At 45.0% G+C, this 25,271-nt stretch overlaps 1 protein-coding gene across 3 annotated transcripts in view; it reads left to right on the plus strand.

The window, feature by feature from the left end:
• Window positions 1–25,271, plus strand: part of LOC125944643 (uncharacterized) — a 55,102-nt gene that overhangs the window by 26,722 nt on the left and 3,109 nt on the right. For 2 of the 3 annotated variants that reach the window (XM_049665196.1, XM_049665197.1), the window contains exons 9-12: window positions 6,808–6,963; window positions 14,882–15,076; window positions 20,579–20,705; window positions 23,666–23,899. In XM_049665196.1, the coding sequence (XP_049521153.1) occupies window positions 6,808–6,963; window positions 14,882–15,076; window positions 20,579–20,705; window positions 23,666–23,899 (712 nt within the window). The remainder of the gene's footprint in view (window positions 1–6,807; window positions 6,964–14,881; window positions 15,077–20,578; window positions 20,706–23,665; window positions 23,900–25,271) is intronic. The other variant, XM_049665195.1, reaches the window with a different exon arrangement.

The raw sequence follows: 25,271 nt of genomic DNA on the forward strand, positions 1-25,271 counted from the left end.
TTTTTCAACTTTCATTTGTAGCTTCAGTATACTTCGAGTGTGCCTTGCTTATCACATTTGTCGAGGTTTTGGCGAGTTGGATGGTAACTTGAATGATTCTTTATGGAGCTTTTTTCTCCGTTGACAAAGAGCCTCGAGCATATTCTGGTGTTGTGATTCGGGCTCCAGTGTGAGAGGTCATCACCGCTGAAACATAACAGAGAGCAATCAGCTGACACTAAGCAACACCAAGACTGAACAAATGTGTGCTAGCGTGCGCGAGAGAAGTGCTATTTTGCGAATACTCGATGTGCGCTGCGGTGCACTCCAGCCTTAGTTCTGTTGCTCTAAACGCGAGAAAACGTCGGCATGAATGAGCCCGGTTTCAGCAGTCGCGTCTTGATCCAGGCACAGAAAGGAGCTGCACGTTGGCTTATTAATGCACAACAAGAACTACAGTGCGTACAAAGGTTTAACGCGGAGCGCTTACGAAGCTAGATTTGACACATAACAATTAACCACTGCGCATTTGTTTTGGAGCGAGACTAGCTAAACAATTATCCAAACCATGAAATTTACAACAGCGGGAATCAGATCACGCGTGTTTATGCAGTTGTCGCCTTATTGTGCGTTATCATGGATGCTGCCTTGTGTTTTTTTTTTTCATTTTTAATTTTGCGTTTGCGTCATAGTTCAACAGAAATTCGCAAGAGCGACTCTTACTTGACGGCCCGAACCACAACAATCCACCTTCAGCCGCCGGGTTTCTCCCCACATTCTTGAAGGGAAGCGGCACAATTTGATGCCGACATCCCCTTCACGGCTGTGAAAATACCTAAAGCAGCAGTATATGCGCATGTTATTTTTGATCACACTTCTCATGGAGGAGCTGCCGAGTGGTCGCGGTGAATCCATTAAAAAATCTGAAAAGGAAGCATTCAGGCGCGCCGGAGCGCAGTACGGACCAAGGTGAAATGGCGGTGAGGGCCTACTCGCGGGTGCTCACCGCCGCTGCTAGGTGGCGCGACATGTACAGCCAAACTGCATTGCAGGGTGCCTATCGCCGAGTCGGAGACGCCTACGCGCGAGAGGCTTAGCCACGTGTCCGAGCATTCCGTGCCCGAAGCTCGGTCGCGAAGTCTGCGTCACCGATGCTCAGAATGCTAAGCCGCGGGTCTGAGACGTCCACAAAAAGCGCACAAAAAGCGGGATCGGCCACACTACTGCTATGTCCACGTAGCGCCCGCTTTAACACTCGTCGAAATTACGGAAACTGTCCGGAGCTCGCGAGGACACCGCAACAAGCGGAGCAGACGAGGCCATCACGGAGCGAACACCGGACCAATGGCGAACCGCGCTGGAGTCACGTGGCGGGCGCGGCCAATCGGTGGCTCCAGCACGACCTTCAAACATTTGCTTTTTGTGTGCTTGTTTCTGTATGGAGGAGATAGCTGAAGCGGCAGATTTGAAGACGGAAAAATGCGCTTTCCAACGAGACCAAGATGGCGGCGCTCGGCTGCGCCGTTCCGAAGATATCGTGGCTTGAAAAACGCCGTTATTTCGCGATTTCCGCGCAATTTTTCGGCACCTTGGCTGATACAACAATTTTTTTAGAGCACTTCTACTTGGTTTTCAGTGATGATATTTCGGAATCAGATAGAATAAGAGTTACAGAAACTGAAAATGTGATTTTCAAAAAATCGATTTTTTAGCCATTTTTCGCGATGCGAAAGCCGCGTCCCCCCTTAATGACATCAAAGAGACCAGCCCGGCTATTCACAGGACTTGGTGCTTTGAATGAGACGAGTTAATGGAATTGTCGAAAGTCGTGGCTGCAGCATGCTTACAAGAACAAATGCAAAAATAAAAGGATAGAAATAGGAACAAATACATACACGCACGGAAGAACTCACATATTCACACACATGAACACAAACGCGAAAACTAAGATCTAAAATACAAAAAAGGGCAAAATAACAAATATACACAAACACACAAGAAAACACGCACACACATTTAACGCAGACACGAGTAGAACTATTAGGAGTCAGTTCACAAGCAGCTGTGCCTACTTTGTCGTACTTCTTTTTAATGTACATATTGGCTCTGTTGCCTTCACTGTCATGGGAATTTTTTAGTAGCGACATATCACGACAAATCGCAAAGCTGTGTTGTCGGAAAGCAAGTCGAGCGCTGACAGCACAACTTATGCGCGATTGTGTCACAGCAGGCTTTCTACAGCTGGCGCGTGCAGTGAGCGAAGAGTTCTAAGCCACACAGCGACGCGAATTCATGCCAAGCTCCCTTGCAACGGCACCAGTGTATCAGTCATAATTTTAAATTAGCATTCAGGCTGACATTAAGGAAACAAACACTGCTTCCAAACGCCTGACCGTTAACAATCCAATGGCATTCACTCAAAGCTGCGCGTGTTAGTCACTGATTGTTAGCATTGGTGGAAAGCAATCAATCGACGGTGCTACACAACACTCGAACGACGCCGCTAGACGCTCGGCTATCTTATCACACTGCTGCCAACGATCGGTCGTTTGCACGCTGAGCTGGCAGCAACGAATCTTTGCGTTGGAGGTTGCTTTCACAAATCTTTTCTGTTTAGAAACTCGCAGGTTGGTTTCATCCGCGCACGCTTCTCATTTATCCTGATAATGGTTTTGCTCCATCACTTCACCACGTCCGACGAGAAACGCAGGGGCACAGTACACAAACACACCCGCCGCTCACAGTAGGTACCAGACTTTGGCGAACTCTCCTCGTCGTAACTTCACTTAGGAGCAAAACAAAACACCACGGAACAAACACGTACGATGTTTGTTTGCAGCGGTATGCCGCCGCTGGATCTTGTTTCCACACGAAGCGCAGGGCAGCGCCACCGATGTTCGCTGCAATCTTTCTTCGCCGGCTCAAGGCTCAGAACAAACGCACGCGGCACAAATTGTGCATCGTAAGCTCACAATAATATTTCCGGCATGACAGACCACCACAAACAATTCGAATTCACTCTGACGAAGGGAGACGCACAGAGCTGACGCGACTCGGCCCAGTTCGAAGCGAGGGCGGCCATGTTAGGCATGTTCTCCGTCGGCGGGGACACCGGCCGTCCGGCTCATGACGTCACCTAAAGTGCGCGCCTATTGGTGCCGGCTCGTGTCCATCCGCCTTTGAGGGTCAAATGCCGCTGTCTTCTAAAGTTGTATCCGACTATAGTACTGTAGAACCCCGCTGATACGTTTTTCATGGGGCCGTAAAAATAACATAAGAGCCGGGAAACGCAAGAGCCAAGAAACAGGAAAAATTGAGAAATGGGAGTAGTGTTGAACTGCACACAATATTATTTTAATTCTTACATGTGAAAAAAAAGTCGTAGTTTCGCCCGAAAGCTGCAGCATCGCTTGCGATAGTAAATTAGTAGACAGCTATACAAAGTAAGGATAGTATTTTTATCGTCCGTATAAACTTGTAAACATTTGCTTGTTAACTATACAGTCGAATCTCGTTAATTCGAATACACTTAATTCGAACTGCTGGTTTATTCGAACTCATGCTCCGGTCCCGTCAAAGTTATGTGTATTTCAATGGGTGAAAACGCTCGCTAATTCGAACGCGAAAGCATTTGAGACGGTTAATTCGAACATACCGCGGACCAACAATGCTCTCAGCAGCGCGCCAAATAACGCGGCGGTGCCTCCGACCGGCACGTTTTCACGAGGGCGCTTCCGACGGTCTGGCGTGGAGAGTATGTGTCACTGTTGCTTGTTCGGTCTGGACTGTGAGCTTGCCTTGTGCTTGCATTGCGGAGTGGTAGCTTTCCTTCGATGTTTCCGTTTATTTTTGTCACGAATGACTTACGCTCGTAAATAATGGCATATATACTCATCAAAAGGCTACAGGCCAGCACTGCGCAGTTTATGGGTGCACAAACAACCAGCGGAAAATAACGATTTAGGGACTAAGTGTGTCCACAACACAGCACTCCGCGAGACCACTGCCGTGATGTGGTACGTTCACGCTTCGCCGGTTTCCTGGATCACCTGGGGACTTGGCATTTCAGTCTAATTTGAACAAATGCACACATCAGTAAAATAACTCATTTTGGTAAACTCTTTTCGGCACATTTCCCAATAGGTTGCGAAAATTGTCAGCTCTTCGGTGCAATATTTTCTCGTATGTAGTGGCACAGGCTACATTTGTTATTCTTTCAAACACGACTTCATTCCAGTGCCTAATACCACGCGGCGCACCTTTGATCGTGATCGAGCCCGATATGGGTCGAATTTCTTGGTCGCGATTGGCTTCTTTGCTCAATCAGCGGAAGGGAGCCAATCGCGGTCGAACATTCCAATCCAGATCGGCCTCGATCGCTATCAAAAGTGGCCGTGTGACACCGGTATAAGACAAATTGGGGCACTCTGCGAGAGAACTAGTCGGTAAATACACATTGCAACGATCTGGAAAAATTGTGTCCTATGGAAGATGTATGCAGACCCTGTGTCTACTAAAACATTGTCTCTGCGTTCACACGCACCCTGCGCGGCCCTGCCCATAAAGGTAATTAAGTTCAACAGTGTGGTGCTGCATCGAGCTCACCCATCTTTGAGCGTTGTCTATGTGCTTGGGCAGCAAGAGAATGCAGAAACGACCGTGTCAACCTCATCAGTGCGGCCTAGCACCAGTGCTAGAGTTCTGGAACCGTAATGCGCCAACTGTGCGTGGCGTAGAAACGCGCTAAATGAGCCCGCGCAAGTAAGAACATAAAAAATGGTATTCGCATGGGTACGCGGACAATAGCATCATGCTTGCAAGAATAACAGTAACGAAAAAAATAAATTATTCGTGCAGTCGATCAAGTGACATACTTACGTGCGTGCAGTGACCGCTTCGCTGACCACTAAGCGCTTTTCACTCACGGTCAGTAGTGGTTTACAGTCATATGCATATGTATTTATTCGACAATTGTTAAGACTCGACATTACATTATTATGAACATAGCACAGTGAGACGGTGTAAGGAAAACAAGAGAAAGAGCAGAGATGGCCCTAACAGTGCAATATTATTGGCTTATTTCGCTTCAGAGATAGCGCACACGAACAATTCTTGCCGTACGCGAACGCGATATCTTCAATACAAACTTCGCGCACGATCTAGGTTAAGGTTCACCGCGAGCGAAGCTTGTTCCAAATTCAGACATTCGAAAGAAAAGCCATTCCAGGTAAACAAACGTAAAAAAATAGGTAAACAAATATATATTTATCACAAGTACTGTTATAATCCCTGTTGGGATTGACAGTATGTATGTATAAATAAATAAATAAATAAATAAATACTAAATACTAAAAATAAAAATCTAGCACCTGGGCTGTATCAGTTGCGCTGGCATCTGTGATCACTGTCGCGCATCGCCTGGCTGCAGGTACCACGCTGCTCGATCGCCACGCTTATGCTTTGACATTTGGTTATAAGCACCCTGCACCGCACCAGATCCAATAAATCTTGCATGATTGAGCTGTTCAGTTGCATTGGAAGCGTATGGAGTAACCACCACATATCTACCAAATGCTGACACGCGTCGTCGAGCCGCCGGCGCCTGGTTCTAAGCATTGCCCGACAGCTACGTACGCACCTGCTTTCGCTAAATGAGGCAACCCTCAACCGCGAAACGTAATGGTGATCAGATTCAATCGACGATACGGTCACATGTGCCCAGCAATAACAATGAAATATACTGCTGATTAGCACGCCAGGCCTCGACGAAGCAGACGCGGCTGCACTTCATTGCGCTGCACTTCATTGGGACTAAGTCTTCATTGGGACTAAGCCTTGGGACTAAGTCACGCCAGTTGCCATAGCCAACTGTTTCGGGAAGTGCGGCATCTTTAGAAGTCCCAAAGTAATTAATGCCTCCAGAGCCGGAGGAAGGCAACCCAGGATTGGAATGATCTTCACGTCGAGTGCTCCTTGGATGATGTGCTCCTTGGATGAATTTCTCACCGCAGATGACAGCCTTGCCACTTGTGTGTGCACTGTCGAGGACATTGTGCATGTGCCCACATCCGACGCTGTGGGTTCCAGTGAGGATGAATGCGACATTGACAGGAACCATGCCCAGATGCCACCACAGGAAGCTGAAATGCTGTGCACACTCGACGTTTTAACTTGTACTATAGACGCGGAGGAAGTCAGCGACGACGTGTGCAAGCATTTTTACGTGCTTGAGAAAAGTCTGCTGGCTGACTTGACAAAAAAGCAACAGGAGATTAGAGATTTCTTTCCCTGCAAGTGAAGTATTTGTTTCTTGCTCCATTGAACGATAAGTTTGTCAGTTCGTCTAACGTAACTCTCCCGTTTTTATGTTTTTCGGTGAAACTAATTTCAGATGGCACAAATATTTTTCACGGCCCTGTGAGATTCGTATCAAGATTCTACTGTATCATGTCTTAGTGTGAATCATTTGCACATGATCTTGACATTGTCTGTTGAAAGCTCGTGCTTTCTGCCTCTGATTATTCCATGCCGTGCCAACATAGGCATTGAGTGTTTTAGTCACTCATAGGTATGATTTTCTGAAGGGGCATCAAGCTTAATCAAGACTGTAATAATGATGTTTTACTCCTCGATAATTTCCCAAAGCAATTCATTAATGAGCATGTGCTGTTATAATGAACTTCTATTTGCGTAGCATTATGCGCCACCCACATTGAAGCTTGCTTCATGAGGGGTGCTCTAGCTGGCCTGTCCACAGTTTAACTGCAACCTATAAAGCTGGCAACCATCTCTGCTACAATTCACCACACTGCTCTCTTTTGCTGCCAGGTGGCCGACGTGGTCATTTACCTTGACAAGAAGCTAGAGGCTGGTGATTGCCATTTGCCATCATATGTGCGTGGCATCCAGAACTGCCTCAGGAGTTTCCTCAACCTGACATACGAGCAGATGAAGTACACACGCTCAAGGCAGGGTAGTCAAGAGGTATGTTGATGCTCATTCAAAGTCTTGCATGTTTTCTGCACATTGGATACCACCACATTGCCATCTGTATTTTTGAAAGTGCTGCTAAAGAAATATTGCAGTTGAACCTACTTATAACGATCCCAGATATATTGATCTATTGGTTATAATGACCAAATTTCACAACATTTACAATTTTCCAACCCTGCCTATTGAAACTGTGTCCAGATATAATAAACATTTTCAAAAGTGCCGTACTGTTACAACGAACACTTCAAAGCCGGTGTTGATGTAAAAAGAGGGTGCACGCGAAGTTACGAAGCATGGAAGCATAACCAAACTTGGCACAGGGGGGCCCCCCCTGCGCCCTGTGCTGTGTGTAGGTTTCAGAAGCTGAGAAGAAAGTCCCTCGCTTTCAACCATGCTAGGGTGACCGTGATTTCAAGGCATGTCTCCAGCATGCTTTAGGGTGAAGCAGTGCAGCATACGGCAGCTGTGGCCTCTGATCGTGACTCACGACGGCTGAACAGTAGCACGCAGTTCTGATAGCACCATGCGCAGTCTCGGAAGCTACGGTGGCAGCACTCTTTTTCACGCAGTTCCCCACGTGGCACCTCTTGCACTTTGTTATGTGCGCTATTTGGATGAGTTGGACCAATTTGAACCAACGGCTGTTCAAGCATTGCTATCGATATACAAGTGACCCGAGTTAGAGCGAACGTGGCACGACATGCCACTGCCATACAAAGTTGCATATAATCGGTGTTTACAGTTCGTCGACGCTTCGTTCACGTTGTTACTGCACACCTGCACACGTTCACATTGTTAAAAAATGCACACCTGGAGTATAGCAAATTCACTTGAAATTAATACCAAAAAAACAAAATCAGTTTTATTCACACCTTATCAAAAAACAGTTACCATTCACTTGATCTGTACCTAGGGAGTGAAAAAATAGCTGTTGTAAGTGAGGTTAAAACACTAGGAGTTATCTTCACCGAACACTTAAGCTGGGATGCTCATGTACAGCATGTATGTGTAAATCTATCACGAGCGTGCGGTGTGCTTTCTAGGATTCGTCATATTCTGACGGACAAGATTAAATTATTGCTTTATAACACTCTCTTTGCAACTCACATTAACTACTGTACTCTTATATGGGGAACTACTTCATGTAGGAACATTCAGAAAATTTGTACTCTACAGAAAAGGGTACTGCGTTATATAGCGAATGTAGTACACGATGCGCATACAAAGGATCTGTTTTTAAAATATGGCATACTTCCTTTTCAACTATTGTATGACTTCACTCTACTATTAAAATACAAGAAGAGTCTTAAGCAAAACGAAACCACCTTTCTTGCATTATGTGCCTTAACAAAATCATCCGACATATCGTATACTCAGAAATAGAAGCACTTGGCTGACTCCCTTTTCAAGAACATGTCATGGAAGAAACAGGTTAAAATCGCGCATAGCTACCCTTTTAGGTGACCTGGAAAATGACAATATCGACATAAATAACTTAACCCGCAAAAAATGGAGAACTTTTCTACTAAATCGCTGGTGCTCTTAAATACAAATAGACTGTTCATTGATTTTGTATGATTAGACTATTACACTGATTTGAAATATTTATGCTGTGCTTTTTTTAATTTTTTTGTCTTTTTTTTAAGTTTCCATGTAGACACTCATTGTTATTGCTTATGTAATGAGGTTTCTAATTATTTTACGTCATGTGCTTTGCGTTTTGTGAAGGCTGCTGTTCTGTAGGCTACTGTTCATTTTATATTATACAGTGGCTTACTATAACAGAGCAGTGGCTGCAGATTTTTGAGTATTTTACATGATGTGCTTTGTGTTTCGTTTTCTTCTTTTTTACGGGACCTTTGAGATCTGTAAATGTTTCTTTTTTTTTCACTCAAATGTATTTTTCTGTCTCTTGTTTCTGCCAAGTAATGGGGCAAGCACCCAGTCAAGCTGCAGCTTAGCAGCTTTTTGTGCTTGTCCTAGCATTCTTCTTTTCTTGTACAAAAGAAATGCTGAAATAAATTTGACTTTGACTTACTGATAACAGTTCACGATGGCGTTCTACCTTTTGAGCTTCACACTTTTTCGGGCGAAGCGGCTATAAAAAAAAAAAAAACATAATAACTTTGCAGCTTTCAGTGCGCGTGTGGCCAATGCTGCAGCCATAACGGCAAGATCTTAGCAAAATGCCGACATACTACAGTAGTTTCTGCTTCCAGCCTACTAGAACGCTTCGTTTTGTATGCAGAATCCTCTCGTGTTGTGCTGATAGTAAAATATATCGCAAACTCTCAAAGAAAAACTGGCAGTGAATGAGGTCATAGTTTCAAAATGGCAGGTCATCGGAACTGGCCGGGCGCTGTTTCGAAATTCTGCGACGCCGCATTTAGCCCTTCATTTGTCGTCTTTAATGTAAACTTGCAGTTAGATGCGGAAAAGTGCCGGGAACAAGAATGAAGGTACTGAAAATCTTATATTCAGACAATATCTTCATAATCTTCACCTTCAATCGATTCGTAATTACCAATGCCTGCTACAGTGTTGCTAATTTTTGCGCGCTTTGACAGGCGAGTCCATATATAACGAACTACTGATACAACGACCACTTAACGGTTCGACTGTAGTAAGTTAGATTATAGGACAGCCAGAATACCTGTCAGGCTGACCTCTCTCTGGAATACAGCCGAATTCCGCTAGAACGAAATTCACGGGACACGCGAATTATTTCATTGTGGCGGAACTTTGTTGACGCGGAATTGGTAGGGGAATTCGTTATAAAGAGGATTTCGTTATATGCAGGTTCGGCACGAAAATTCGAAAAAGAAACGCTTACCGTATTTACTCGATTCTAACGCACCCTCGATTGTAACGCGCACCCGTTTTCCGTTTTCGTCGAAGCACTCATCCTTGGAATGTCACACCAGGTACCGGATGCCTGGACGCGTGTCGTTTCGCACAAGCGCGAGGCATCGGAAACGAAGAGCGAGCGTCACGATGGCGTCGTAGCGTTGTATAGTTATATAGTTATATAGTATAGTGTTACAGTAGAATCCCGCTGTTACGTTCCCGAGGGCTACGTTTTCCCGGCTGTTACGTCGTTTTCGGCCGGTCCCGGCACAGCTCCCATAGAACCCAATGCATTGGTAACCCTGCTGTTGCGTCGCAACTGTGAACTGCCACCCTGCGCCGGGCCGAGCGGCCATTTTGACTTTTCATGTCGCTTGGCTTGGTGGCTTGATGATGGCATTGGCTGCTGAAAGTGCCGGGGGCGACAACTATGACGTATTTTCGGTTTCCGCCAGCAAAAGTATGGCCCTTGAGATCCGCATTTGCTATATAAAGATGGTGTCTATGACGCGTTGTGGCCCTAAAATTGGTTTTGGCTCAGATATTCCGTATAAAGACCAAGGGCGATAACGCGGTCGCTGCGCGCCGTATGCTGTATGTGCCAGCCGACAACCACGTCTAAATCTTGTGCGCGCACGAAAAGCAGGGAGGAAGCGCACCTTCTTCCATTGCGCTCGAGGCACCGGCGAGGGAGCGAGGGGGGAGGGAAAGCGGGGCGGCGTTGTACTGTACTCTGGCATCAACCGTGTACAGCGCGGCGGTGCGCGGGCCGTATCTTGAAAGCGATCTGCGTTGGGGCAGAGTCTAGCAGTGTAGGTGCGTCGGCGGCTCGTAGCTTTGTGTGTGCTGTGTGTTCTCGGCACTCAGTTTGCGTTGAATCGATAGACAACAGCACGAAGGTCACTTCGCTCGCTTCTCCAGCGGCGCTTCCACACGCCGCCAGCGTTTGACAGCGCGTGTCCGCGCTCATCGAGTATGATGTGTCACAGCATGTACCAGCGCGTCGGCAACATCAACTGGAAGAGGAGAGAGTGCCGGCTTGGCGGGCTAGGCCAGCTGCAGCAAGCGGCAGGATCAAGTTTGAATGAAGGGAGGGGGAAAGAAAGGTCACGCCCGCGGCGGCAAGATCGCCGGGTCGAGGGATGCAGGCCCGCCTCGCACACGCACGCACACGTGCGCTTCGCATTCCGTCGCAGCAGAGAAGGTGCTTCCGGTTGCTGCTCGCGCAAAAATGACAAAATTTGGGGCGAAATCTCTAGGTTGTCGGAAGGGAAAATTTGTTATATCGAGGGGGTCTCCCGCTGCCACTTTGTTACGTAGAGGTCTCAAATACATATGCTTCTATAGAGTAAAGGCGGGGAATAGAAAAACTTCGTTATATCCAGGAATTCGTTATATGGAGGTTCGTTATAAGCAGGTTTAACTGTATATACGGTACACCAAACAGCAAAGCTGTGAATGAAACCGAAACTATCATCTGGGAAATCTTCGCGATGGCGTGGGGGCAAAGGTTGAGACGTACTGAAAGCAGTCGATAATGTGTCAACTTCACGAGAGAATGTATTTCGCGCCGCTGTTACAGCATTTTTCGTGCGTTACGGCCGACGCCTAACCCAACGCGCGTGCCCGGCCGATCGCAAAACACTCATTTTGCGGCACATGCAGCGTTGCAATGAAGTGGTTTGAATTATCATGATTTCACTGCATATTTATGACAAAGTCGGCAAGCTTGCATTTACCGGAAGTATTATTTCCAAAAGTCGGTCAGCCTGGATTTTTTACGCTTCATGGTAAGCAAAGGCATTACGCGAGTCTCACAGTCCGTTAAAAGAGCCATCGCAATGTCATTGTCATGGTAGCCACCATAGTCGTGAGTTCTGATAACTTTTCTGATGAGGTGAAAAGGATCCATTACTTTCAAAGCAGTCGCCGGAGTCAATGTGTCTAGCGGATTCTCATTTTCCCCAGACGATGTGACGTTAGGATCTTGTTGACAACAGCGGCTGCGGTGCGGCCACTCGGGTGATATCTTGAAAGCAATCTGTGACGTGCACAAAGTGAGCACCCACGCGGACCTCATCTTTAAAGCGATCTGCGATGTGGGCAAAGTGCACGGTGTAAGACGTATACTCTTTAGCTGGGGACACTTCTCGGCTTGCTTGCTAGATGCGATCGACCAGATAAAGTAGCAAGGGCGTGCGTCTATCGGGCCGGTGACGGCAGCGGATACCTATCGGCGGAACGACGCAACTTCAGTTAGAACGCAAGCGAGAGCTTGCGCGGACAAAGAATGCGCGCATGCCCTCACCCCTAGTTCTGCCCTCTCCCCGATGACTTACTCTCGCGCGTCACTCAATCATTTCGGATTTCCTGCGAAGTGCCGATTGCTATACGAACGGGATATTAAGGGGGGGCGCGGCTTTCGCATAATAAAAGTTTTCTGTGTTGAAGTTGCGGCGTACCGACGATAGGTATCCGCTGCCGTCACCGGGCCGATCGGCACCCGCCTTTGCTACTTTATCTGATCGATCGCGTTTCACTAGTGTCCTCACCTAAAGAGTATATTTCTTACACCGTGGCAAAGTGCTACTAGTGCCGGTAGAGTTGTATGCGCTCTGCTTTCGACGTTTAGTTCGCGGTGAAGCGAGAGACGCAAACTAGCAAAGAACTCTTTCATTGGCATAGGCAGCTTCTTGTATAGTATGGAGCAGCTACAAGCAGCGCCCCCTGGGTGTGGAATATGTGGGTTTCTATACCAAAACCTCTATATAACAGGCTTGGTGGTCAATTCGATCGCTGCTATTGCCGCGCCTTCTCACTCCAGCGTGTTGACACCGAGTTTCCGCGGTCATCGAGTGAGATGTGTTCATGTCTAGCTGTGCGTGCGTGACAGTGTCCTCGGTAATTTAGTTAGCGAATGTTTACAAGTTTATATGAATCACTAAAACTACTATCCTTAGTTCGTATAGATGTCTACTAATCTGCTATCGCAATCGATGCTTCGCCTTTCGGGCCAAACTGTGAGATTTTTTTTCTTCCGCTTACTGCCACGGCGATCATATGTGCCTTCTCCTCGAGAGAGAGAAATTTACGCTTCTTCGTTGGCATAGTCATTTCAACTGGACACAGACCACAGAAAACGGCAGCGATTGCGGTGATCCCCTGCAGCCTCGTGCAGGCGCGTGATGACCACACGTAGCTATGGACTGCAGTGGCTTAAATTGGTACTTTGATGAATTTGATTTCGTTCGCAAAAACCTCGTTCAAGTGGACATATGATCGTCACAGCTTTGGAAGGGCCTTCTAATTTGACTACGCGGCAGTTCCAATTTCAGTTCAATCCCAGTTTCGTTCCTGAAAAGTTTGTTGAAGCGGAAATACTGAATAAAACGTCTTTGTTATGAAGGGACTTTTTTTGTATTACTTTCTATGGGCAGCTGATGGGGAATCGGTATTTGTTGTAGGAGGATTCGACTGTAGTGCAAGATCGGTCAGACTTACCTAATGTGGAGGCTTGGTAAGCCGAAAAGAATGTAGAAGCAGAAGATGGGCTGACGATGCCACCTCTAACTTCGTGCACCAGCTGTCCGTGGTATCATGGATTTTGACTGTCTTTTTGGGGTTAGCACTTAATAATGGAGGAAGATTGCGGTAGCATTTCAGAGTATGCAAAGGGTCATCGGGAGTTTTTTACGTTCGAAACGGGTAAATAGGTAAAAGTACAGTGAAATCTGTGACATCACGGACAGCGTGGAATTGGGTGCAAAGTTTAAAAAAAAGGGAGGTTTGTTTTTTATGTTCTCTATGAAAACTTGGATGCACACGACAGATGTGGTTGTGGACAAATCAGTCATGTGACACGATGTACGTTGGATCACTTCGCGGCTGGCACTCGCACGGCAGGGAAACAGACAATAAAGCGGACAAACTAGATCACCAAAGAATTAGCTGTAGCTAGAGATGCAAGGGGTTGAAAAAAAGAACAAAAAAACATTGAAAATTTCTGAAAAAAAACTTTTTTGTTTTCAACCAGTATAAAATTTTAAGAAAACAGTGCCTCCCCTCGGAAGTTTCTTTTTAAAAGGCGTTTGCAAAGGAATTTGGTCAAAAGAAGGAGTTTGGAAGTCTGCAAAGCACCTAGATCCATCCACGTGGTGGCAAGGACTTTGCTTCAACCAACCCCTCTCCTGTCACGTACTGCAGATTCCTCCTTCTTCTGTGGCATGTGAAAGAAACTGGTTTGAGTTTGAAAATGTACACGCCAAGCTACGCAAAGGCTTGCAGGTGATTGCATGCAAAAATTTGTGTACGTGCACTCGAACCTCAATGTCCGGAAGGCTTCATTCACTGCACAGCAAAGTGTTGGCGCGTCACGTGTAAATGAACCTGACACAGATTAATACAAATATCGGTCTTTACACTTTGATGTGAAATCATTGCTTTGACATGAAATCATGCCTAGATTTTGAACGTGGAAGCTCAGCTGGGACTGTTGTGATGCAATAATGTAACCAGTTTATATTTATTTATATTTAATTATATTTTTTTCAGTGTTAAAGAAATGTGTTGGGTTTTCATAGCTCTGTGCACAATTGCCTCTTTTTCAGTTTTTCATATTTTTCTGAAAAAAAAAAACATGAAAGAAACCAGTTTCTCTCACGCCCCTCAAAATTTTATGAAATTTTACATCTGTAGCTGTAGTGCAAATGCATTGGAATGCTGTGCTCTTTCACTTGCAGCCATGCATTTTCGGTGCACGCTTTTCAATTCAATAAGTGTCTTCAAACTGAAGATGCCCATTGCCAAACTAAGGCATTTTGCCATCATTATTTTCATATTGTTAACCAAAAATCTTAACGTGGATTTGGCTTCCGCCAGAATCACTTCATGCGGACCATGCGAGTGCCATGGCAACTGGTGACATATGATCCCATGATATGCATGCTTATACCACAGTTTGGTCTGTCGTGTGAATCCAGCTGAATCCGCAGTGAAAAGTTTGAAGGACTAGCTTACAGCTCGATTTAGTGTTTCTCTCTCACATTACTGCCACTGTACGCAGGATGAAGTGTGTGCCTGGGGGCAGCGGCCGCTCTCCCTACGTCAGATCGATGCACTGGCGAAGGACGTGGTGTACCTCGGAGAGCTCGCCCATGCTTGCCTCAAGCAGATGCTGCAAAAATTCCACCTGGGAGTGGAATTTTTTCTTGGCCTAGATCGAGACTGCAATGAAGAGGAACTGCGATGCTTGCCACTGGTACGTTAACAGCCGAGCATGTTGAAACCCCTAGCCGATTCACACGAGCAAAGTTAGTAATACCTGGGGAAAAGCACATTAGTCTTCCCTGTTTATTCGTGGTTACAACTGTAACCGCAGGATACATTATTGTCTGGGTTGACCAGGCTTTAGGAATGGTGAAGGACAATATGCAGGAACGGCAGTCAGAGCAATGCATCCTCCATCTGTCATTTATTTTACAAAGACAAAAACAACACATTCTCCTGAACAGCACCTTCTTTTCCTTTCTACAGGCTCGAGAAAGTGAACTACAGTTAAACCTCGATATAACAAAGTCAGTAAAATCGGCAATTGTATTCGTTATATTAGAATTTCATTATATTGAAATTTGACCTGTTATGCAAGTAAGTGCAGTCACCGATAAATTTTTCTTACACGGAAGGGGCCGCAAAATTTTCCGAATTATCGGGCAGTTGGAAAGAAAATAAATTTGTTGAGTTTGAGCGTCAGCGACGAAAGATACGGTTTCATGCTGTGTTGACAATATCTTCACATTGGCAGTACGACGCGAGGCCAGCCAGGTTGGCATGCCTCCTTTTCTAGTGTGGCCGTGGCTGAACCAAGGCTGAACATGGCTGCCTGCGCGGCTGAGCGCATAAGCAGCCAGCGTGCCCTGTTTTTAGAGGTCATCTGCCACGTGTGCATAGGCTGGGCGCGCCGAGATGGCGCGGCATCATGTGTGCTGTCTTCCCGCACTTTCAGTGCAGGAGGTTGCGGAATCTTTAGTCTCGGAGACACTTTCAAACATGAGGCAGGCGAAGCATTCGCTCCCCACTGCCGGCACTTTTCGTGATAGTGTCGTCCCATTGCGGGCGACACTGTCAGCCGCGGGGGCGGAGTAGACGTGAAAGCGTGGCTGGCTTCGCTTCGTGCTGCCGATCTGAAAATATTGTCAACACATGATGAAAATATACCATATTTTTTCATTACAACCCAGAAAGGAAAAAAAATATTCACACGTATAATCCGCTGACAACTGCAAACAGTGCTCAAATCTTTGCAAAAACAGTCTCCATTCGTGGATGGACGACTCGTCCGTGTCATATCTTCGGCCAGCGGCTCTGTTTGCCCATTCTTCGGCGATGCTGGTCAAGCTGGATTCGCACACGGGACATTCTCGCGGCTGAATCAGTCACATGATATGTGACGTGAATCGAATCACTTCATAGCTAGCATTCACACGGCAGAGGATGACAGTGCAGATGGAGCAGCCCTCACATGGGCGATCGCGATGGAGCAAATGCGACTGAGCCGATTTGGCTCACCGAGTATCACGAAATGCTTTGCGCCGCAGGAATGGGTGACGTACGAGTTTGCCAGTGCAGCGTGTCCCATTTGCTAACTAATAAACGCAAAATGGCGACCTGTAAAGAGGAGGAGAATGGGTGACCATGAAAGAGGGAAGGAGGGAGCTTCAACATGCAAGGGCAGTGCGAGGGTGGAGTTCCATAGGAGATAACAAAATTTTAAATGGTGGAGAACCTTGCCTTCAGGTGTGGCTTCATGGCAGCACGGCACGTGCTGTCGTGAATCCGCACTTCAAGGCAAAATTTGTATTCTAACTTGCAACCCGACTTTACTGTTAACTTTAGTCGAATTTTTTTTTTTTTTTGGGGGGGGGGGGGGTTACATGTCCAAAATTACAGCATCTTTCATTGCTGACTCTCAAATTGAACAAAATTCTTTTTTTTTTCTCTCATTCAAATTTGCTTTTTCCGATGGCCAGATAATTTGGAAAATCTTGCGGCCCCTACGTAAGGAAAATCTATCGGCAACTGTACTTATTTGCCTAAGAGGTCGCACTTCAATATAACGGCAAAATTTTGACATAACGAAGCAAATTGCTGATTTTACCAACTTCGTTGTATTGAGGTATAACTGTATTACAGAATGTAATCCATCAAAAGCATACCCCCAGCTTGTCTTGTTAATCTCTAGACTCGCGAGTGAGAGCCCAGGAGGGACTTCATAGGGTACATGCAAAAGCTGTACAAGTTGCATGTCAAGACCTTTGGTCCTCAGAGTTAGTTGAGTGGCATGAAAGTGTCAAAATCTCAAAGGCTGTTGAGTGTGTCAACAGGAGCACTCTTTTGCTGAAACCTGTTGTAAATAAAACATTTCTGCAAGAATTACTGCAAGAAAGCTTCCATCTTCCATGAGAAACAGCGGTGCTTCCTGAAGACTGTTTATGTGCGAAGCTGATACCTATCCATAAAGGAGGAAATAAACAGCTAGTTGAGAAGTACAGGCCGATATAATTAACTAGTATGTTCTGCAAGTTAATAGAGCATATGATTAACAAGGCCCGTGTGAGTTACTTGAAAGAAACAGTTTGTTATATTTTAGACAACATGCCTACAGAAGGGGGGCTTTCGACCACGACGCAGCTTTTAGAAATGATGCATGATATTGCTTTAACAATGAATGCTCGAGTGCAGACCTTATTCAGTATCTATAGATTTCTCTAAGGCATTTGACTGCGTCCTGCACTCACTAGTAATAGAAAAACTAACATCTTTTGGTATTAATTCTAAAATTGTGTCTTGGATTGCAGCTTATCTTTCTCATTTCACGCAATACGTTAGTTTCCATAATTCCAAATCTGATCATGTTGGTGTGTTTTCTGGTGTTCCACAAGGGTCTGTGCTCGGCCCGACATTGTTGCTTGTCTTTGTTAATGATATTTTTTCTTTTATAGAACCAGGAGTGACAATAAGGCTGTTTGCAGATGACTGCATAATTTATATCCTCGTTAGTAACACGACAGAGCAGGCAAATCTTAATAAATCCCTCCAAAACATTGTCAACTGGTGCAGCAAATGGGGAATGGAAATTGACACTGACAAGATAGTGTGCATTACCGTAACTTGCAGAAAAACTCCCCTTCTTTATGAGTATACACTGCTTGGTGAACAGGTAAAAACGGTCAACTCTGTGAAGTACTTGGGAATTGCATTGATCCAAACATTAAAATAGGATGAGCACATCAAAGAAATTTGCTCACGAGCTTTTAACCCTTTGAAGGTCGTATTATTTTGAAAAAAAAACTTTCCCAGATGGTCAAATTACTTTATTGCGGATATTGAATGTACAAAATGTATAAAGTCGGGAATAAATAGTGAAAAAAAAAATTAGAAACAGTATTTTGATGTCGGCATCACTCAGAACTCCAAATGTTCAATAATATTTCAGAGTGTGGTATTCCTTGAAACACGGTTCTACGCACAGCGCCTTATCACAGTCTGCACACCAAAAACGCCGACAGTCAAGATAGAAATCAACTTCCGCCGCCCCTGCAAGAGAGTGCCGACAGAGAGAAAACTCACGTTTGGCGCGCCTCCGTTGCGATCACGCGGCGCAACCAAAACCGCGTAAGCGCGTTGCCGCAGAGAGCGAGAATACCTCGTGAGCGGCGCTGATAAACAAGCTAAGACAGTGCCAATCAAGATAGAAATCAACTTCAGCGCCACTGCAAGACAGTGCCGACAGAGAGAAAACTCGCGTTTCGCGCGCCTTCGTTGCGATCACGCGGCGGAACCGAAAGCGCGTTGCCGCAGAGAGCGAGAATACCTCGTGAGCGACGGTGATGAACAAGCTAAGAGCAGCGCCAATAAAGGTAGAAATCAACTTCCGCCGCCCCTTCAAGGGAGTGCCGACAAAGAGAAAAATCACGTTTCGCGCGCCTCCGTTGCGATCACGCGGCGGAACCGAAACCACGAAAGGGATGTTACCGTAGTCTGCGCGACGCACGCGCTGAAACTAGAAATCAGTTCTGTTTATCTCCGCAAGAAGGTAGCACAAATGTCAAACGCTTCTTGTAAGTCCTAAAAGGTGGCAGCACCTCCCGGTGAGCATGCATCGTCATTATGGCGCAAAATTTCAAACGGAGGATTGAAACCGTACCCGTACGGCAAAGACCTTGCGGGACAGAAAACTGCCGCCGTACAGATACGGCAAAAACCTTCAAAGGGTTAATCAACTTGGATTTTACGTAGGAAGCTCACTGGAACATCCCCTCAGGTTAAGCTAACAGCATACAACACACTGGTTAGGCCCATTCTAGAATACGCAGAAATAGTTTGGAATCCACACCAAAAGTGCTTGAGCGACCTACTAGAATAGGGCACTTGGATTTATTTACTCAAAGTATTCAAGACAGGAGTGTTACAGCCCTCTGCATCCAAGCACATACCTATTCCAACTCCGACTAGTCACCGTATCATAGCCTGCTTAAAAGTTCCTTTTCCTGCTGTATCATGGCTTCGCCAAATTGAATAAGGACGAATACTTGAAATCTCCGAATTGTTACTCGTGTAGGGCTCATCATGAAAAGTGCATACGTCCATTTTTTTCATGTTGTAACACTTTCAGGCATTCCTTTTTTTTCCTCTGTCATTGAAGCGTGTAATACCTTGCCAAGCGATGCAGTGAGCATCTGGTCGGTCAATATGTTTCTGTCACGTTTAGAAGCCTATGTTCAGTTCTTGCCGGAGTAAACTTGTGATTAGAAGCATTTGGTGCATGATGCAGGCGGCAAAGATACCTAGCACCGTCCATTTCCTGTCATGTATGCGCCTTTTTTTTCCAGGATGAGCAAACGATATTGCTATCATATAACAATACCTATTGTGTCTTTTTTTCTTTCTTTCTTTCTTTATCTGTGCTCAGGGACGACATTTACTATGTCCGAGTTGTTCCCAGTGTTGCGTCACTGCTCCTGTATCTTAACTTGATGTTTCCTTTTTAATATTCTTTTACACTGTGCTTCAATATGTTCAAGTTGATGTACAATTGATTGCCTTTCACTGTTTCCATAGTCATTGTTCGATGTACTAGGTTTTTTTTCTATTTCTTTCTTTTTGACGAGAAGTCCTTTGTTGGAACATCATTAACTTTTGATATAGTATTTATTCTTGTGTGCCCTATCCTGTATTGGCCTGATGAGGCCTACAGTATTGATAAATAAGAAAATCTTATAAGAGTAATTCCTAGCCTAGATGTTGCCATCCACACCCGCAAAAGATGTACTACAGTAGTGCTGTAGAACTAGTTTTAAAAAACATCAATATTAAATTTATAGGCATCAAAGCCATTCTAAACAAATAAGGAAATACTTTTTCTTTTCCACATGTTTAATTTTTAGGACTGGCTACTCTTGATACATAACTTGGTGGCATTGTTAGTACCAGGAGTGCTTGGTGTGAAATTATTTTAGCTTCTCAGTGTTGTGTTGGCTTTTCCCGGCTTTGTTGCTCGTGTGAAACAGGTAATACTTTTTTCCCAAAGGGATCATTTCAATGTCTTGTTCGACGTATATTATATAATTGTTTGTTGTGCCACCGTCTTGTACATATGGCATTAAAAAGCATGTTATTATTTTAGTCCTACCTAGGTGTCTGTCACTGCTCTTTCATGTCCAGTGATGCAGTCTCTCTGACTACAGAAATTCTTTGTACACAGGATCACATTTTGCCCATGGGCTTCAAAGATGCTCTCAAGATTGGTGCCAATCGCTCGGCACCATACAGGCACTACAGCAGCTATGACAAGGACTGCTCCCAAGAATATGGACCTAATGGCAGGAGAGGTAAGCGGAATGATCTGCTTGTTGACTGTGATGTATGCCACCGTTGTACTACTTTCTGTATGTGTATGTGGGTTCTAATTAGAACATTTTGCTGCGAGCCATGTCATAGAGAAGGACCAGAGGAGAGAGTGCTGCCCCACAGAAAGCATTTATTTTCAAGGATGACTCAACGTAGCTTTATAATTTATTTTATCTGAAACTGGTGATCATGGTTCTCATGTGCATGTTCACATCCAATGTTTGTGGTTCTCGTGTGCAACAAGTCCCATAGAAAATGGAGGATATGTGCGTGTGCGCTGCAGGCACAGGAATGGAACACCATAGCCTCCTATGTTGTGCTATTCTGTGCCTGCACAATCACTCCAGCTGCGCAATGTCCTCGCATTTCACCCAATCTTGTCTGACAGCACCCTCTCTGGGGCACTACCAAAGTGTCTGCAAGCCGTGGCTGGCATGCAGAAAGGCACAAATGTAGCGCAAATCTGCAAGTCTACTACAATATGACAAAACTTGTTAGCCTGGATAAGTGCATGAGCAGCGGCTGCTGTATTGCCAATTGATAATTCAGACTCGACAGGGTAAAACGTCCGAATACTAATAGGGAGTCCAAAATACCGGATTTGCCTAAAAGTAAGTGTCTTTATTCCACAAGTGACCAAAGGTGTGCCGTATTCTTGGATAGTCACTTTTAAAGATTAAAAAAAAATTATGGGGTTTTACGTGTCAAAACTACGATTTGATTATGAGGCACGCCGTAGTGGGGCTCTACAGGGACCGCATAAAAGTCCAAATGATCGGGAATCCAAAATATTTGAATTCGTCAGAAAACAAGTGACAAACAATTGTCGTGAAAGTGAAAGAATCCCCGAAAGGGATCGTCCAAAGATGAGGCCCAAATTTGCTGTGCATTGCTGTGCGCCCATACCTTGCCTATGATCTGGTCAGTCTGTATCTAGACCATTGCCATGCTGTCGCCACAGATAGATGAAACTACAATCAATGCTTACACCGAATATTCTACCCCTGGCAACGTAACAGAGCCACAATTTTGCGCAATGCCTTTTCCGTACCACATCTTTTCGCGCTTCGTCAGTAGTAAGAGTGGTGCCCCGCCTTCGTTATCAATGGGATCGGCTGGCCGTCAACGGTGGATGATAAGGGCACCATATAGAATCGAGTAAAACTCATCGCTACAAAATTGCTGCCCAGAAGTCAACCGTGCTGCGATAGCCAAATGACGGCGGTATTTTTTTTAGCAACAGTTGATCACTGTCTGGCGCTTCCATAACTTAATCACTCTCCTCGTCAGTGCAGACATCCAGGGTGGAGTCGGCACCTCTTTAGCAACTCAAAGTCTCCGGGACCGTGTTGCTATTTAACACGTGAATTAACAAACGCTGGTGGCGCAAAACTAACACCATGAAACTCGCGCAAGAATGCAGCTTTAGAGCAGCTTGCTGAGGTTCGCGTGTCCTACGGTTTGGGCGTGTTCCGTTGGATCAATTGGGCTTCGCTAGTTTAGGTTTCGAGGAGGTACCTGCAACCTGCCCGACTATGCCCGCGGCGATGCCAACGTCGTATCAAAGGCCAAATATTTATATTTCTACTCAGCTTGGCAGTCAAATTGGTACGCAGTTGAATTATTAAATGGTTAATGTGTCCGAAGTTTCGGTCCTTATACATTATGCTTATGGGCCAGTGACGGTGCCGCGAAGCAGTCAGAATAATCGAGCATGTCTGAATTTGTCCGAATAATCGGTCTGCATCATTTGTGAACTAGCCGGTTGCTGAGTAGAGGCTCCAACTCTATGAGGATATGCAGACCATTGAAAAGCCCCTGGTGTCATTTAAAGCAATGTGCGAGCATTACCAGAAGCTTGTCAAGTCTTGCCTGGCTCCGAAGAGCATTGACGACATTGAGTCTGACCATGGGTTTCTGGTTGATGCCTTGCTAAAAATTTTACATGGCTATGCTTGCAGCTGTCAATAAAAAAAAAAAAAATGTAAAAGGCAACATCTGAGCAGCTTCACTCAATTAGAAATAAATGAACTAGAGCAGATTGTGTGAACAAGTTTGTTGTCTTCACTTATATTAAAGGGATACTCAAATTTAGGTTTCCTTTTTTTTTGTATTTATCATAGGCAGAGCAACATTATTTTACAGCAAGCAAATACTTTCTGGAATGACGCTTGTCTAGCTAAAAAGTGTTTGAAAGTGCCAAGGACATGTCCTACAATTCGCATTTATTCGCTCCAAAGTGTTCCAAGATCTGTATTTAGATGCTCCAAACCTAACATTTTGCTCCAAATTGCTCCAAATCTCAGTTTATCAGTGGCGCTACTGCATGCCTTGTTAAAGAGCACAGAGTAAGATAGACAGGAGCACCAACTCCTAATCTTGTAATGCATTTGGTGCAGCTATCTAGTCACAAGATCTAACCACATCTAGCCATCTAGTCACCTTAGCACTGGAACACTGCCAGTGTTGCACTTCTTTCTCTTTGGTCATGTCCTCTGTTTTGTGTGGTTTTCGAATGCGCTCTTCGTTCCCTGGCTGGTAGCATTAGCACCAAGTAAACGTGCCGCGTGAACGCCTTAATTGAAAGCCACCTTACTATTAACAAATATAACTTTAGTAAAAGCATACTAACATACCATATCCGCCTGTCTATTGTGGCCATGAAAATGGCATTTGTCGTGGTAAATTTGCACACATTTAAACATTTATGAAATACTCCGCAAACTTTGGTGGATGACAAGCAGGACATCATTTATGATTTATGCCACAAATCATGGCTCACCAAGACACAAGTTGGGACATCCAAGTCAGTGCTTTTATTGCATCTTACTCCGTGGTGCAGACTAGTCTGTCAGTATGTTAAGTTGTAATTCAAGACATGTTTCCCAGCATGTAACTTACACTTTTGGAACTTTGTGCATGTTTCTTTGCTGCTGTGCAGAGAACAACAGGTTTCACCACCAGCGTGACAACCTGAGGCATGGCCGTAGATTTTCTTTAATGAACAATGGCCGGGTACATCACTGGAGGGAGCCGAGAGACGCATACCGCCGAGAAGAATGCAATCGGAAACAAGATGACCGTATTAATGTCAAGGAGGACGATTATGCGGAGGACTCTTTGCTCTACATAGGGATGCACCTACAGGCCAAAGACACGTCTAGGGAGCTGGCTGGTGAGTTTGTCTTGTCTGACATTTCCAGAGGCACACTAAATTAATGAGTTAAACTAGATTAATGACTTGCTTTGTCTCTTTGGCCCTATTCTTGATGAATCTCTCTCTCAGACATTGTATTTACATTAATTCTAACACGCACTTTTCTTTAACTGAAAAATATGCTAAAACATGACATGCATGTTAGATTGTAGAACAAAACCATACTTCAATAGTACTGACAAGCTATCGTCATTGTCATGAATTATAAGGTTATACAAGGAGGTCGGTAAATTTCGGAACACTACACTGGAAAAAAAAATCACAGTTTCGCTTGAAAGACGAAGCATCAGTTGTGATAGCAAATTATTAGACAGCTATACAAAGTAAGGATAGCAGTTTTATCGGCGGTATAAACTTGTAAACATTCGCTTACTGACTAAATTAACAAGCATGGTGTCGCGCGTGCATGCAAACATGAACGCATCTCCCTCGATGACCGTGCACACTCACTGTCAAAACGCCGGAATGAGGAAGCACAGCAGCAGCAGCGAACGAATTGACCTTCGTGCTGCCTCTCGCTTCAATGCGAACAAAGTGGCGAGAACACAGCGCACATGAAGTCATCAGCACTCGGCGCACTATATCTCCATCGCATATTGCTTTCAAGATAGGGCCGCGTGGCTGTGTACTGAGGCTGCCGTATTCTCCAATGTAGTGGCATCATTAGGCAAGCACAAGGCAGTGCGAGGAATGGAAGGGAGGGCACCGAAGAAAGAGAGAAGCACTTGGGCGCTGCGCTCGCACGGCGAGCACTAGAGAAGAGGCAGAATAAAACAGGCGTACTTCCACACGTATTGCATTTTTCGTTTTGGTGCACATTACAGTCGAGGGTATGTTAAAATCAAGTAACTAAGTATGAAACTTTAGCTTTCTGTCGATGTCAAACCTGGAGTGTCATCTGACCGGTGTGGCTGGCATTCTGTTCATGCAGTCAAGAAATGCTTCACATGAGAACATTTGTTTTCTCACATCAACATCCGAGACAGCCTAGCCAACCAATGCCAATGCACATTTAAGGAAGTGAGCTAGCCCCTAGTCTAATTATTCATCTATGCTAATTATTCATCATCATCATTATACCTCTAGGCTAATTATTCATCATTAAAAAAAAGACATTTTCAAACAATATAAAGTTTCACTCTAGGCAAAGTGATCTTGTTTTCGCAATTCTTTTACAGCAGACATTTATTATGGCTTTCTGACATTTTGTAGTTATGTTCTGCATAGAATCAATATTTTTGATTATATAGTACTGAAGTTATTGCTTGTAGTGTTCCTTTTAGTCTTGGAGGGTGGTTAGTGTTCTGGTGTAGTGAAAATTTCGATGTGT

Source organism: Dermacentor silvarum, chromosome 4 (assembly GCF_013339745.2).
Source record: "Dermacentor silvarum isolate Dsil-2018 chromosome 4, BIME_Dsil_1.4, whole genome shotgun sequence".
In the NCBI taxonomy this organism is placed as follows: domain Eukaryota; kingdom Metazoa; phylum Arthropoda; class Arachnida; order Ixodida; family Ixodidae; genus Dermacentor; species Dermacentor silvarum.